At 45.6% G+C, this 16,913-nt stretch overlaps 1 protein-coding gene across 1 annotated transcript in view; it reads right to left on the bottom strand.

Moving 5' to 3' along the window:
• The window catches only part of LOC137521606 (carbonic anhydrase-related protein 10-like), a 549,933-nt gene that overhangs the window by 304,446 nt on the left and 228,574 nt on the right, over positions 1–16,913 (bottom strand). Inside the window, exon 2 of the mRNA XM_068241074.1 lies at positions 15,607–15,681. Within this exon, the coding sequence (XP_068097175.1) occupies positions 15,607–15,681 (75 nt within the window). The remainder of the gene's footprint in view (positions 1–15,606; positions 15,682–16,913) is intronic.

Here is a 16,913-nt window from a genome sequence, read left to right as displayed (position 1 = left end):
CAGTGGGGTCGACGCAAGAAAGTTGTCAAAGTGTAGAGGTGGTAGATCTAGTGCACACGGTGTATACTGTATTTGCAAACACAAGAAAACCAGAGGCTTCTCATATTTCTTTAGCGAAGCAAAATCATTGTATTTTATTTGCATAATTGATCTGAGAACAATTTGTTACTCATGTAATGTATTTATGTTATAGGAACACTAATCTTTTAAAGGGATTTTAAAAAATGTAATTTAACATATTGCTTCCTTCATTAGGTCAATTTATTTTCCATTTCTTATACATAACTTAAAGTAACCTTGATTTTATTTCGATTACTGAATATGCAAATGATCTCTTTTGGCCCATGATGCCAAGCTCACATCCAGAACCGGGTGGCGAATACCCCTTGTTTCCCCAAAAATAAGACAAGGGGCTTGATTCACAAAAGGGTGCTAACTTAGTTAGCACGCCTAAAAGCCCCTTAGCACGCCTAAAGCCCTTTAGAATGCACAAAGTTTCGCACGCTAAATTAGCGCACGCAAAAGTCGCACCGGGTGCCCCTAAACCGTCGCACTGTGTGCGCCCGAAATGTCGCATGGTGCGACGTGGGTTTAGGGGTACCTGGTGCGACATTTTGCGCACACCGCGTAGCTCTAAACTTTGCGCGTGATCAATAAAAGCTTTGGGCTTGCTAACTGCTTAGCACCCTAGTTAGCACGCACAAAGCTTTTAGGCGTGCACTGCTAACTGAGTTAGCACCCTTTTATGAACTGAGCCCAATGCCTTATAATATTTTTTTCTTCAAATAATGTACTAGGGCTTATTTTCAGGGGATGTCTTATATTTCTATGAGGAAGTGTCTCTCAGCAGCATGGGTGTAGCAATCACCCCTGTGACCCCTGCTATTGCAGGGGGGGGGGGGGGGCAGAGGTTTTGGGGGCCCCTCTACCTTCTTTTTCCCAACCACCAGAGCAGCCAATTAGCAAAGAAACCTCCCCATTCACTGATGAAAACCATGTGTAGTAGTGTGTGTAATTATTTCCTGCTTCCAGAGGCTGCTTCACAGCAGAACACTCTTTGCTGCCATTCACCGACTCCCAATCCTGTGGGGTTCAGGAACCAAGGGGGCCTAATGCTATCATTTTTGCAGGGGGGCCATACTTAGTCTAGTTACGCCCCAGAAAATGTTCAGTTCCTTGGTACTGTGCTGTTCCTGTACTGTGTGTCCTCCTGCCTTCCCCACTGTGCTGCCTCTTCCTCTGCTGTATCCAAAGGTATGCTACCGTACTGGTCAGTCGCCTGCCCTGTCATCCCTGCACACAGCTGATAACCTTGCTGTGTGCTGGGATGACAGGACTGGTGCCCAAACGGCATTGCACGGCTGTGTCCCCACTCGCTGGCCGCCTCTTCCTCCTCTTTAAGTGTCGCTAGGGCTTATTTTCTGTGTACGGCTTGTATTTCAAGCATGCTCGAATTTCCAGCTAGGGCTTTTTTTCAGGGTAGGGGGGAATGGGGTAGCAAGCCTGTAGCTTATACATTTTACAGAGCCACATCAACTTGGCATGCAGACAGCCTGTTTCAAACTTGAGCTGCTTGGGTATTCTATTGTACTGGTCTAAGCTCTATTCTATAGAGCCATGTCAATCCTAGTCATGCACTGACGAGGACCAAAAGTCTAAAATAGGCTGTCTGCATGTTGAGTTGATGTGGATCTGTAAAATGTAAAGCTATAGGCTTGCTATACACCAGCGGTTCTGGAGGTAAGCTTGGTTTCAGGGGCAAAAAGAGAGAATTTGCATATACAGAAGTGATGCATCATGGGAGACCACAGTTGCTCACTTTAAGCTTAATTATCGCAAATACTTTCTATTTTAAGAAGACAAATTACACCAAGCTTTGCATTTTAGTAGGAGGGCTTTTCTGTCTCTTATAAGGTGGCCACTAATGATACAATTTGACGAAAGATCGTTTAAGATTGATTCTTTGTATGAATGATCGGAGATGATCGTTTTTGTCCACTAATGGGCAAAAAATCTCCTAACAAATCCGATCAGATTGATGAGATTGATTTGGATCAATTTCATTAATCTGATCGGATTGGTTAGGAGATTCTTTTTTTATTAGTGGTCACAAACTAATAAATTCCAAAATTCATATGAAGTATCAATTGTAAACGATCGTTCAGCAAATTGTATCGTTAGTGGCCAGTAGTAGCAGGGCCGGGCCGAGGCATAGGCTGGAGAGGCTCCAGCCTCAGGGCGCAGTGTAGGAGGGGGCGCACAATTCATTCAGCTGTCATTCCTAATTGTGTTTGAAGCACAACGAAATAAGAAAAGGGGATACATAGCAGTGACTGCAAGCCAGATAACTAGATATTAAGGTGTTGGGGAGGTTGTGGGCTCTGTGGCACCTCTTAGTCTAAAAGCAATCAGTGTGTGACAGCTGGGGTGGCAGGGATGGAGGGGCGCACTTTGGTGTCTCAGCCTTGGGTGCTGGAGGACCTTGTCCCACCTCTGAGTAGTAGTCCCTTTTATAATTTCTAAGCTGTTCTGGGTCACCATGAGCTGCTTGGGTATTTTGTGATGATTTAACAAAACAAAAAAAAGTGCTACAAATGGTTTTTCCACAGGAAAACAATATTAGCTTTTAGGCTGCTTACACACCAAGACGTTACAGGCGCACGTTAGTGCGCCTGTAACGCTCCCCCAACGCACAGCAATGTAACACAAGTGGGCTGTTCACACAGCCCACGTTGCGTTACATGTAACGCTGCACGTTCTCCGGAAAGTGCAGCATGCTACGGCGTTAGAGCGGCTATAGCCGCGTTAGACTGTTTGCACATGCGCAGTGGGGGGCGGAGAGGAGGCGGGGAGAGCCAGCTACAGTAGCCGCGCACATGGCTACTTAACCTCCCTGGCGGTAAGCCCGAGCTGAGCTCGGGCTATGCCGCCGGGAGGCACCGCTCAGGCCCCGCTGGGCCGATTTGCATAATTTTTTTTTGTTACACGCAGCTAGCACTTTGCTAGCTGCGTGTAACCTCCGATCGCCGCCGCTGCCCGCCGATCCGCCGCTATACCCGTCGCCGCAGCCGCCCCCCCCCCCCAGACCCCGTGCGCTGCCTGGCCAATCAGTGCCAGGCAGCGCCGTGGGGTGGATCGGATTCCCCTTTGACGTCACGACGTCGATGACGTCGGTGACGTCATCCCGCCGGCGGCGATCGGAGGGGCTGGGGGGATGCCGCTCAGCAGCGGCTATCATGTAGCGAGACATTGTCTCGCTACATGAAAAAAAAAAAAAATTTAAAAAAAAGGTATTTGCTGCCCCTTGGCGGATTTTAACAAACCGCCAGGGAGGTTAATATGCTCTGCACTGGCGGCCGCTGATTGGCCGGCGGGACCACGTGATGCGGAGTGTCTCGCTCCGCATCACGTGGTCCCGCTGGCCAATCAGCGCCACTCTAGGAGACCTTATAGGAATCGAGCCGCCTAACGCGGCTCACTCTACCGTCCTCACTTGCAGCACCATACGTTGTGTTAGGTGCACGTTATGCGACCTTAACGTAGCACCTAACGCAACGTCTTGGTGTGCAAGTAGCCTTAAACGAGTTTGTGTTTTTTGTTTTGTTTTGTATTTTTAAAAGTGGGCCTTGCTGCATTTTTGCAGACAAATATATAAATGTGCAACAACATGCACAGAGAATCACCAAACATTAAAGAATACCTAAATTATAAATTAGAGTTTGCTTTAAACCTAATAAGTTATCAAGATATATAAACTCACACATAATAAAGTGTGATTTTCTCACCCCCAGGGTCAGTATTCCACATATGGTCTTGAAATCCCCACCCCAGTGTGAAATTGGGCCCTGGGCCTTATTTTTTTCTTTCCAAACCACAGGTGCAACGGATGCTGGGAGTTTGATGTCATAACTCCACCCCTCATGTCCATGTGATCTAATCTAGGCAGACAGACATCTGAAATAAGAATTATAGCTAACAAACATAAAACACACTGCAGCAGTTTTCCTGTGTCTTCTCCCTGCTACACACTGCGAAAAGAGAAGTAATTTGATCCAGGCAGGCAGACAGCAGGAGAGGGAGGGGCAGGGGAGTTAACCAGGCTGAAGAGGCGGGCACAATGCTTTAGCAAGGATTCAGCTTCAGGAGGAATAAGGAAGGGCTACGTAAAGATATAAATGTAAGTGTGTTCTCTCCAATATGATGTACCAGATGTAAACTTTGTATGTTCATCTAACTGTACACAGTACCTAGACTACATATATGTATTGCCATTCAGATCATTTTTTGGCTGGAGGTGGTCTTTAATGCAAAAATAAACTGGAGCATGAAAGAGCATTTAAATAATATGTTGAAATTGTTTTGAAATGTGTGATGGCATGCTAATAGTGTAGCTTTCCTTCAAATATTGGAGAGTGTATGAAAAACGATTATGTGTAAATAGTTAATGTGAAGCTATGGTAACTGTGTTGATTTTCTGTTGTAGGAATTTCCAACTGGTTTCGGAATGCAATGTAGTTTAGCGATAATTTTTTCTAGCTGTCATTTTATGCTATGTGAACTGTGTTGAATTCTTCCCATTAAATTTTTCAATCTATTGTATAGATATGTATAATAATCGGTGTGTTTTCAACTTATGCTGTCTCTGCCCTTATGTTTACAGTCTGAAGTGATCATGGCCATTACACTCTGTATTGGATTAGTGCTGATGTGTTTTTGTTGCAGCTTTTGTCTACCAGTTTCTAGTGAACAATGATCAGGCCATGATAATTATGGGTGGAGCTTAGTGCTGGGTGTGTGTGTGGGTGGAGTTTGGGGTCTTTAGCTATAGTAATGACAATCAGGGCCGGATTTCTGGAAAGGCCAGAGAGGCCCGGGCCTTGGGCGGCAGCAGCCCAAGGGGGCACCTGGACATGAAAGAGGGCTGCTACAAATGAAAGAGGAGGCTTAAGATAGAGAGCAACACATGAAAAAAGGAAACTGATGCCCAAGGGAGCTGTTCATAAAAGAGAGGGGATACAGAACATGGATGGTACACATGAAAGAGGGGGCTGCACATGAAACAGAGGGGTGCTGCTGCACATAAAAGGGAGCCCCAACATACATGGAGCACAAAAAGTATAAATCCGGCCTTGATGACATGACAGTGTATGTGGGTGGAGTTAGTAAGAGGATATGGTGTCAAAGGGGTTTCTGTTGCCTGTAATTATTTACATCACTTATAGGCTAGGGTTTTTAAGCTATATTATGGGCTTACTATCAAAACCCTAATAGGGCTTCCTATGTCATTAGCTTCCATCTTAGTGCACATTTCAGGGGTAAAGTGTTGCTGTTTGAAAAATCTGTACTGCAGCTTGATTTTGTTATGTCTCCCCTTTATGTCCCATGTAGATGGGAGGAGAGCAAGCAGGAGGAGACCCTCGGGGTACCACAGTATCAATCAACCACAAATATTTAAAATTATTAGAATGCTGATTAGTTGACATCAGGAGGAGGAGGGGGGGGGGATTAACAAAACTACACTTGCTCGACTGTCATCTGAAACAAACTGAAACAAACATAAAGGGGTATTTTAGGCATCAGCAACTGCACATAGCTTAAAGAGTATCTTTTGTAAAAACGATGATGGATTGGGGGGAAGGGGGTCTCAGGGCCCTTTCACACCGGTGCGGTATTTTTACCACACCCCACTGCTGTGCAATGAAAGTCTATGGAGACTTTCATACCTTGACGTTATGGTGTGACGTGACGGAAGTGACATTTTCGTGGCATCCCTGACGCAAGTCCAAAACTACATTACCCCGGGACTTCTGCATCAATTTGCGGTGCTCTGCATTGGCTCACAACGTCATGTTAGTCTATGGCAACGCATGGATTTTAAAACACTTCTCGAGGTGACGTTGCGGCGCACCTGCACAAAAGCGTATTTTTACAATATGCTTCCATGCACCTCTGCATACACCAAAGCAGGAAGTGACGGCAAGCGTGCGTCCCTTCCTGCTTGGCCCAATGCCAGATGGCGAATACCACGTAGTAATGCGGTATTCCCCGAAACTCCCCGAAGGCCTGTTAATTGGCGGTGCCGCATCGCACCGCCAGTTTGCAGTGTGAAACTGGCCTCTGGGTTACCTGATCCAACATCATCATTTCACTGGTTAAGTTCAATCCCACTCCTCAGGATTGAATTAGCAGACATGTTTCTGAAGACTGCCAAAGCTCTTTGGAAACCTTTGCCTGCACCCGCCCAGCTTGGCAGCCACCAATTAAGAGATTGGCTGCCAAACTGGGGACGGGCCGGTAATGGGAGCGAATCCGAGCGATCACCTGCCTGGAGAGATGAAATCAGAACAGGTAAGTATTTAACCCTAACAGCCTCCAATCTTCCATCACCATATAATTTTTACCTGAGGTACTCATTAATGCTATATCAGAGGGAGAGAATGTGCGTCTTGTGAAGCTTTAGGGTTATATTTAGGGATAGTTGGGTGTGATAGTTAATGTTGGGCTTAGATGAGGGGTAAAGGTGAGTGTTAGGTACAGTATGTAGGTTAGGATTAGGCTATGGGACACAAGGGGTTACGTAGTTGGGTACCAGAGACTCTTAACAGGAACTGGAATCTTTGCTGCAAAATAAACAGACACCAGGATGTCTGCTGTGAGAACAAGCATTCCATACTTGGGCATACTGCATCAGTGGAGTTCTTTTATCAACCATAGAGACATAGTTAATTCAGGTTTCATTTAAGTGGTAAGTATCCCATATAATGTCCGTAGCAGTGTGCTTCATAACCCACATATCAGCACTATCAATGGCTGCATGAGGCCTGTGAGCGGACACATTTGTGTGTACACATACAATCCATGCAGAGATCCTGTCTCTAATTGTGTTTGTTTCTTTTCCAGAGGCACCCACACACTATTTGAAATGCGCATTGCTAATGACTCCTTGTTACTGTTCTGGCAAAGATGGGGGGAGGGACTGAACTGAGATCTTTCATTAAATATTAAAGAAGAGTATAGGAGTTTGTCGTATCCTCTTGAATGCACACAGATACAGACACAAAATACAGACACTCCTTCATCAGAATCTTTTATTACACATGCAGTTCCTACCATGTAATGAATGCTTAGCTATCCTCATGTGCTCTGGATTGCTACATCATGTCACTAGCTGGGATGAGCTGGCATTCTGCATAATACTGATCTTTGCGGTGAAACGCTACCTTTATTTGTTGTGTCATTACAAAACATTTAAATCAAACCTGTAAAAGAAAAAAAAGGTGAAAACCAGATACCTACCAAAGTAGTTCAAATGTGGACATTAGAGGTAGGGCTAATTGTAGCATCTGTTTTTGAATACAAGGTGTGCATGTTGCCTCTGGGGGGCTCTGCACGCCTCTGCTGGTAGTCACTGAGATTCAGCTTGGTCTTAGGATGCGCTGCCATTTCTCCCCTGTTGTCTATAAGAAAAATGTGTAAACCATTTTTATGGCCAGCTGCTCCCAAGTATACTTATGCTTGTTTGTTAATTAGGCTAGGGTCCCTTCCAAAAGGATGGCCTTATCACGGTGGAAGGGTCCAATACGGAATACTTTGCATGCAAACTGTTTTGGAAGCTAACATTCTCCATTAATGTTAATTTGGTGCATCTGCTTTGAATGCAAGATGTGTACTCTGCCTACAATTAGGCTCTGCACCCATATGCTGGTAGTCATTCAGATGCAGCCTGCTTTGGGAAGCATTGCCACCTCTCCCCGTGGATATTAGTTGACATTACTTGCTCAGGCTCAATATGCCCACACTCATATACAGAGGACAGCATAGCCATGAGAACATATCCAATGAGGGATGCTGCACTGGAATGGTGGGGTGTACGAGTATCTGGGAAGTCTCTAGATTATCCAGATGTTTTTTTCTACTATTTTTACTTTTTTTCCCTTACAGGTTCACTTTGAAAGGAGTACTCAGCCTAATGCTTTATGATGGCACTGATGAAGGTATGTGTATATATGCTTATCATATTCATGCCACTATCATGGATCCTTACTGCTGAAATAACAGCATTGCTACTATTTTCATTAATTTGTGGGAGGGCTCCTGTGGCTTCTTGCTTTCTAATATAGTACAGGTAATGGACTCACATAGGAACCTATGGTCGATGGACTAGAAGAATAGGTAGAGTAAAGAGAAAGGTCGGCACTGCTGTTATAGCTTTTCTTATGAAGATTGTGCATAAATCACGCCAGAGTACTGCCTAATGTTGAAAACACATACCAGTGAAGCATACGGGGGGAGTACCGGTGGGTGCTGGGCACTGATGCCTGGTGGCTGTTTTGCACCTTATGTGCTTCTACAGAGGCTTTGGGGCGTAAATTAGTTGTAGGGCTTCTGTGGCTTTTTACCTCCTAATATAGTTCAGATAACAGACTCATGCAGGATTCTATGGTCGATGGACTAGAAGGACCAGATTAACAGGAAGTTGGAGAACATTATTATGCCATTATTTCAATACCAAGGACCCAGGAATGGGTATGAATATTCAGGGGCATAACTAAGGAGCTTGGGGGCCCAGTGTGAGTTTTACATGGGACCCCAAGCTTTCTTTTGATATGGAGCCCCAAAACCAACCAAGGGAAGCTGCAGTGTCACAAAGGTGTAAATTGAGTAAGGAAACAGTTTGTTAAGATTTACCTCTATTCAATGCACATATAGAGGTGTTCATTACCAGGATAGGATCAATGAAAAGCCAATAAGATGGATAAAGGAGGGCCCCTAGTGGGCCCCTCTGGTCCAGGGGCCCTGGTGTGGTCGCAACCTCTGCATGCCCTATTGCTATGCCTCTGTGAATAGTATGCTTCAATTTGACTTCAACCACTCTACCATAATGCATTGGGTGGAATTCTTCTGTAACATCTCTTAAAGTGGACCTGAACTCTCCTTCCATTCTCATTCCTGTCCTCGGAGGCTCTGCATCCCCCTGGTGAGATCGCTGTTTGTCGTCGTGATGACAGATGACAATCTCACTACAAAGGTACAGTGCCATCCAGAGGACAGAGGGAAAACTGCAGCACTGGATCCCAGGAAGGTGAGTAATGTGCTGGGCTGCCACAGATGTCTCTAGTGGCATGATTTTTCCTGGTTTTAGGGTCTAAAAGGGGATAAAAAAAATTGCACAGCTTTTAATCCCTAAAATCCAGAAGTAATCATACCGCCAGGGAGGTTAAGGGTGACACATATTGAGCATGCTCATGAGCCTTGAGCATCCATGACTGATTGTAAAGAACCCCTTTAATTTTTGTATTATTATTGTTCTGTGAATAAAAGACTACTGTAGGTTTGTTAAAAAGCTTTACCATATACAGACTAGGCACGCTCTTATGATGGAAAAACAACTACTTGTCAAACCCTTGCCATTAGGTGTAAAGCACTGCCAGTATATTGTCACGGATTATATTTATACAGGATAAACTACCAGCAAATGACGTGTCCTTGAACTATGAGCATTATATAGTGGAGAACAAGGAGGAAATATAATGACGTGCAGTTGTTGTTATTGTATTTGTCAGATCACATTGATGTTTCAGTTTGAAGGTTGTGAATTGGTATTAGGAGAGTGGCTCTTACCACCTTTGTATTGATCTTTCTGGTTGTTCCCAGAGAAAGTAGCCATTAAGGATTGGATTAAAATGTTTGTAACAGTCTTCTGGTGAGCCTAACATGGTTTCTAAAGGGCACTGTCAGCTAATTTTAAGCAATCACCTTATCCTATAGAACACAAAAAAGAAGATTTAACCTTCAACACACAAGTTGACAGTGAAGATATATGTAGCCTATTGTATGGATGGAAACAGATTGATAACATAGGAATGACCCAAGTTCTTCTTAATTACCCTGAAAACATGTGAGAACTTGAAGAAGACATGTAGACAATGACCTCAAGCTCTCAGCCTGCATTTGTTCATGTGACACCAGTTCAGGTTTAAAACAGAATTAACGTTAGAAAAAGAAATGTAGCATAGATCAATGTGATAGAAGACAAGGAACATGAAAAAAAATTGTAAACCGCTTTTTTCCCCTTAGAAGGCCCCATAGTAGAAGGTCTAGTCATGATGAGCAAGAACCTCTCCTAACATGCAAATCTCCAATGACCCTTGGAAGAAATTGAATCCAGCCTATGAAAACAGCAATTGCTTGTTAATGAGCAATCTTTCAGGGAAGTGATGAGCAGCTGTTGGCTCATCAATTATCAAAGCTCAAAGCTCACCTACATTATTATCTACATTATTGGCCTTATGAAGTGGGTTGAGCCCATGAAACACATCAACACTGTAATAGTGTCATGTTTTCAGGTAGGTCACTTCTTCAAATGGATTTTATTTAACCTAGTTTTCTTTTGTTCTGGGCACCTCTTTCCCCCATTTGTAAAGCTGCTTTCTTTGATAGGTCGTTTCTTTCCCTTCCCATGTCAGGGGAGACTTGCATGTTAGTGTATATGTTTTTTCACTGGCAATAATCATGTTTAAAGTATTAAGCCAGGAACAAACATTAACCTTTTGAGGACCGTGTATGTAAATCCTACGCCGCACTTGTGGCTGTCTAAGCCTGATGCGGCGTAGGATTTACGTCACCTGTCATTTTCGCTCCCGACGCGATCGTGCGCACCTGAGAGGAGAGATTAAGCTGTCATATGACAGCTGACATCTCCCCTCAGTGATCAGGAGCCATGGCGATTGGCTCCTGATCACGGGATCACTACGATTGCCAGGAGATCGTAGTGATCGCTATTAAAGCTGCGGCGGTAGGGGGGAAGAAGAGGATCCACTCACCTTCTTGACGTTCCCCCAGCGATCGTCTCTCCCCTCCACTCTGGCCAGCATCCCTGCTCGCTCTGACGTAAGTGTTGGGTCCCGGCTTGATGATGTCATCAAGCCGCGACCTGGAACTTGACGGCAGTGCGAGCAGGGATGCTAACGAGAGCAGAGGGGTCTACAGCTGCTCATTGCTGGAGCCTGCGAGCTGAGTAAAGGCTGCTGGCTACAGGGGGGACACCGGGCTACAAGGGGAACACCATGCCCAGCTAGCTAGACTGTGGCTGCCTGACTCTCCCCCCCAAAATGCACCCCCCACATGTAAAATGGCCTTGTCCTTCAGGGGGGTTAGCAGTAGGTCTCCAAAGTTGTGTCACTCAACTGATCTGTAAAAAATGTTTGGGGTTTCAATCTGAGAACAAAGGCTGTACAACATTATTATTATGGATTTATAAAGCACTAACATATTCCATGGCGCTGTACAAAGCAAGAAACAAGCATGGGGTGCATAATACAGACAATGGTATACCAATATGCAAAATACAGAATTTCTCTGAAGGGAATATCTTGAGATGGGGAATAAAGGGGATGTCCAGATTTTCCCCTTTATACTATAACCCCCTCTTACATCTGAGCATCAGAGGAGGAATAAAGCCCCTTGTCCATAAAGTGAATCTGAAGCAGCATCACCCCCTATGCTGCTATTGCGGCCAGCTGGTCGCAATAGCAGCATAGGGGGCGATATACAGGCTGGGGACGCGAAGAATCACTCGCGTTCCCATTCCTGTCGGCCGGTGACGGCCAAACCGGAAGTGTTCGCCCGCGGGTCCTGGAGCGTCAGAGCGGGGCTGCGAGGGCACCGATCGGCTGCTGGGGGCTGAGGGAAGCCCCAGGTGAGTAAATCTCATTTTTTATACTTGACTTAAGTTTCCCTTTAAGTTGATATTGCTCAGGTGGGAGAACCTCATACTACTAAGCTCTCCTGGCCATTGTTTTCTTATATGGGGAATGAAAGGTTTCAAAAGGATTGAAGAAGGTCCATGGCATTTTTTAGAATCAGATTCAGATTCTGATTCTAATTATGAATATAAATACCACCTTCCACTGCAAGCAAAACACTAACTGAATCAGAAGCAAAGAAAGCCAGACCAATAAATAAGATTACTTATGCAGTGATGTTTTTGCTTTGGCAAGTGAGGGTTTTTTTTGCATTATTTTACAACAAATTATGCAAAGACACATTTACCTACTTCATCAGACTATGAGGCTGTCACAAACTCTGAACTCTAGTGATTGCTGCAACTGAAGAAGGCCAAAGATAAGGCAACTCATGCAATGTTTAGCACATCACATCCATAGGCTCTAGCAGTGCTGGAAAACTGGCTTACCTCTGTAACAGCCCAATGCTGAAACCCTCAGATGTGACTGCTTACTGCTGGTCAACGTTAACAGACCCATGTCTTCCAGTGAGCCTGCGTGTACACAGTCCCTTCCCATCCTTAAAACAATCACTTTAAAAGTTTAAACTAAACCTTGGGTGAAAAATCAAATACTTCCCAAAGAAAAAGGGAAGCCTCTGGCTTCCTACACCATTTTCCAGACCACCATCACCGCCCGGGACCCTCTGAAATACCTGGGCCATGCTCTTCTTCTGGCACAAGCGCAGCAGCGCTGTTCCTGCGCTAGCATGGACGTACCTGCACAGCTGCATGGAGCCGATTGTGAACAAGTGGCTCCGGCCTACTATGCAGGCACAGCTGTACTCACACATGTGCAATACAGTTGAGCACAGAATGTGCCTGCCGACAAGCACTTGACAGTTTTCTGCTGCTGACCCGTGTTTGGCAACGGAGGACCGGAGGATGGTGCGGTAAGCCTCTATAGGAACCAGAGGCTTCCCTCTTCTTAGGCATGTATGTATTTTATGTGGCATGTATGTTCTGTATGTACCCAAGGTTTGGCTCAGGCGCACTTAAAGAGAACCAGTACTGAGTAAAAATATTTAAAATAAACACATGAGGTAACTTCAAATGAACATTACATAGTTACCTTGCCATCAGTTCCTCTCAGAAGCTCACCATTTTCTTCTGACAATAATCCCTTCCAGTTCTGACAATATTTTGTCAGATCTGAAATATATCAGTTGCTGTCAGTAAAATATCAGTTGCTGTCAGTTATAGCTGAGAGGAAAACGGATGTACCAGGCAGGCGCGGAGCTAGGGGGGGTCGGGGTAGGACAAGTGCCCCGGGGCGCCTGGTCCCCGAGGGCGCCCTCAGCCTGGCTGAGCTGCGGGTTTTTTTTTTTTTTTGCGGCGGAGGGGAAGGGGGCCAGCGCAGAGAAGTGGGAGAGCTGTGCGGACGGTGGGGAAGGGGGGCCATCTCCCCCCTCCTTCCCTCACCTTAGGTGCTCTCCCTCCCTCGCTGTGCCCTCCAATGTCCTCCGGGTGGCTGGCCTGGCAGCGGCGGGCGGAACTCACCTCCGTCTCGCTCCAGCGCTGGCCGGAAGTTCGGGTGCGCAGCCGCTGCTCTGGTCTGGACCAGACCAGAGTAGTGGCAGATCCATCCGGCGCTGCGACGAGACGGAGGTAAGTTCCGCCCGCCGCTGCCAGCCTGAGCCACCCGGACATTGGAGGGGAGAGCGAGGAAGGGGGAGCAGCTCTTCTCTGCGCTGCTCCCCTCCTGCTGGGGAGGGGGACACCTGACCTGGCTACCTACTCTGGGCACATATACCCCTGCCTACATATACTGGGCATATACCCCTGGCTACCTACTCTGGGCACATATACCCCTGGCTACCTACTCTGGGCACATATACCCCTGGCTACCTACTCTGGGCACATATACCCCTGGCTACCTACTCTGGGCACATATACCCCTGGCTACCTACTCTGGGCACATATACCCCTGGCTACCTACTCTGGGCACATATACCCCTGCCTACATATACTGGACATATACCCCTGGCTACCTACTCTGGGCACATATACCCCTGGCTACCTACTCTGGGCACATATACCCCTGCCTACATATACTGGGCATATACCCCTGGCTACCTACTCTGGGCACATATACCCCTGGCTACCTACTCTGGGCACATATACCCCTGGCTACCTACTCTGAGCACATATACCCCTGGCTACCTACTCTGGGCACATATACCCCTGCCTACATATATTGGGCACATATACCCCTAGCTACATATACTGGGCATATACCCCTGGCTACCTACTCTGGGCACATATACCCCTGGCTACCTACTCTGGGCACATATACCCCTGGCTACCTACTCTGGGCACATATACCCCTGCCTACATATATTGGGCACATATACCCATAACTACATATACTGGGCATATATACCCCTGGCTACCTACTCTGGGCACATATACCCCTGGCTACCTACTCTGGGCACATATACCCCTGCCTACATATACTGGGCACATATACTCCTAACTACATATACTGGGCATATACCCCTGGCTACCTACTCTGGGCACATATACCCCTGGCTACCTACTCTGGGCACATATACCCCTGCCTACATATACTGGGCACATATACCCCTAACTACATATACTGGGTACATATACCCCTGGCTACATATACTGGGCATTTATACCCCTGGCTACATATACTGGGCACATATACCTCTGGCTACATATACTGGGGACACATACCCCTGCCTACATATACTGGGCACATATACCCCTGGCTACCTGTTCTGTGGACATCTCTACCCCTGGCTACCTGTTCTGGGGACATCTATACTGCTGGCCACCTATTCTGGGGACACCTATAGACCTGGGGCTACCTATTTTTGGGCAAGCACTGCTGTCAGATTGAGTGTATTTTGGGGAACCGCTGCCAGGTGAGAGGTGTCTACCATATTAAGGGGACATTCTGCCTATTTATGTGAAATGCTGTCTATTTATGTGCCTCATGACTGCTGAATTTGTTTTGTTGGGGGCCTCATGGTTACTGAATTTGTCTTGTTGGGGGCCTCATGATTTGTTGGGGGCCTCAAGATCGCTGAATTTGTCTTGTTAGGGGCCTCATGATTGCTGAATTTGTCTTGTTAGGGGCCTCATGATTGCTGAATTTGTCTTGTTGGGGGCCTCAGGATTGCTAAATTTGTCTTGTTGGGGGCCTCATGTTTGCTCATGATTGCGGAATTTGTCTTGATGGGGGGGGGGGGGGGGCTCATGATTGCTGAATTTGTCTTGGAACATGCTGGAAGGTACATACTGAGGGAGGGTGGGTGAGCGTGAGCCTGCTAACCTCCATGTACATTTGAAGGGGCGTGACCAAATGTGGAGTACCCATAACCACGCCCACATTTGGTCACGACCCTTCACCTTAGGGGGCGCATTAATAGTCTTTGTCCCCGGGCGCTGAAAACCCTAGCTACGCCTCTGGTACCAGGTAATGTTCATGTTTCCCTATGGCTCAAGTGGGCGATGCTACAGTTTAACTGTGTGCTGACCAAAAAGCTGTTATGGGTAATGGCCCATTCAAAATGGAGGACGGAAAATTCCCTTGATCACAGTGAACAAACAGGACGCGGGACAGGAGAAAGACACTGAGGAGTAGACTACATGGAAGGTAAGTATGACTTGTGTATGCTTATTTTGACTTTTAATTTTCAGTTCAGGTTTTCTTTAAGAAAATTGTAATTATAAAAAACCATGATATAAGTTGGTTATTTTTCTTTATGCTGTTTTAATTCTGCTTTACAGTTGTGCAAATTATTTTTTTAATTCAAAAAGCAGCATTCAAAAAAAGAATAAATAACACCACATACCTGGTACGAAGCTTCCTTGGACAGCCTCTTTATATGCCCACCACTCTTCATATGTTTTAGCTGGGCTGAACTGTGCTGAAAACAGACAAAATCAATTGTCAACAAACAGAAACCACAAAAACATTTCAAGCAAAAGAGCTTTATTATAGTGATGGAATTCAATATGGCAGCTTATATATGTCTCTCACCTTGGGTTCCTTTTAACTATCTTGGAGCATTTTATTTTTCTAAGAAGCTTTATGGGTGTTGGATAGCTTTATCCTTTAACATGGGTCTAAACTATATGAATCAAAAGAATAAAAAAACGTTGACTGAGAGAAGGAAGAAGAGGAAACCTCCCCTCCTCCCAGTGACTGCAGGGGCTACTATCAATGAGAAAACCATGGGGGCTACTATGGTTGCCCCTTTTACAAATGCAGCAGTTTGGATGATTTTACTCATGTAATGTAGAGTCATTGCTTTCTGTAAGACACACGCTGTGAATAAGCGAACAGTCAGGAAAGTCACCTAATCTGCACAATATGGAATCTGGGTCAGTTACGAAAAAAGCTATAAAAAGGTAGAAGATCAGAATGAGAGCAAGGATAATAGATTGATTAATGCCTTGTCACATACTCAGGGATTTGTAATCACAATCACAATATATCTCTTATAAATCTCAAGCACGACTGCTGTTAATGTTAACCGATGGAGTCACTATGTCACACCAGCTAGAACTTGAAGCTCCACAGATTTGTACTATGCCTGATGTAAGTTTATTGCTGTAAAGAAGCTGCTGATGTATCCTAACAGCAGCAACAACAACTATATTAGAGATTTCATGGCAGGGCTGTTTCTGGACATAGGCTGTCAAGGCAAAGACATGAGTCTAGAGTCTAGAGTATTAGGTATTAGGCATATTAGGCTGGATAGTGTACTGTTAAGGGCTTTGCCTTTGACATGGGAGACAAGGGTTCAAATCCTGGCTAGGTCAAGTATCTATTCAGTAAGGAGTTCAAGGCAAGACTCCCTAACACTGCAGGGTGGCCTCTTGAGCGCGTTCCAGTGGCTGCAGCTCTTGAGCGCTTTGAGTCCGACAGGAGAAAAGCGCTATACAAATGTTACAATGGACTGCATAGAATTTTCCAGTGTTCCCATTATGAATTCTAGCTAGCTTTCCAAAGTTCTCTGCATTTTAGCATTCCAATGTCCTCTGTAGTGTATGTATTTGTTTTTTATATTGTAGTACTCACAGGGGAATGCGTCCGTCCTATCCTCACCCCCTCCATAAAGTTTGCATGTTGGCGGTGGGGAGGCACAGGTAGCCT

Source organism: Hyperolius riggenbachi, chromosome 6 (assembly GCF_040937935.1).
Source record: "Hyperolius riggenbachi isolate aHypRig1 chromosome 6, aHypRig1.pri, whole genome shotgun sequence".
Classification (NCBI taxonomy): domain Eukaryota; kingdom Metazoa; phylum Chordata; class Amphibia; order Anura; family Hyperoliidae; genus Hyperolius; species Hyperolius riggenbachi.
Note: the sequence above shows the minus strand (reverse complement) of the source record. Positions and strands in the feature narration are given on the sequence as shown.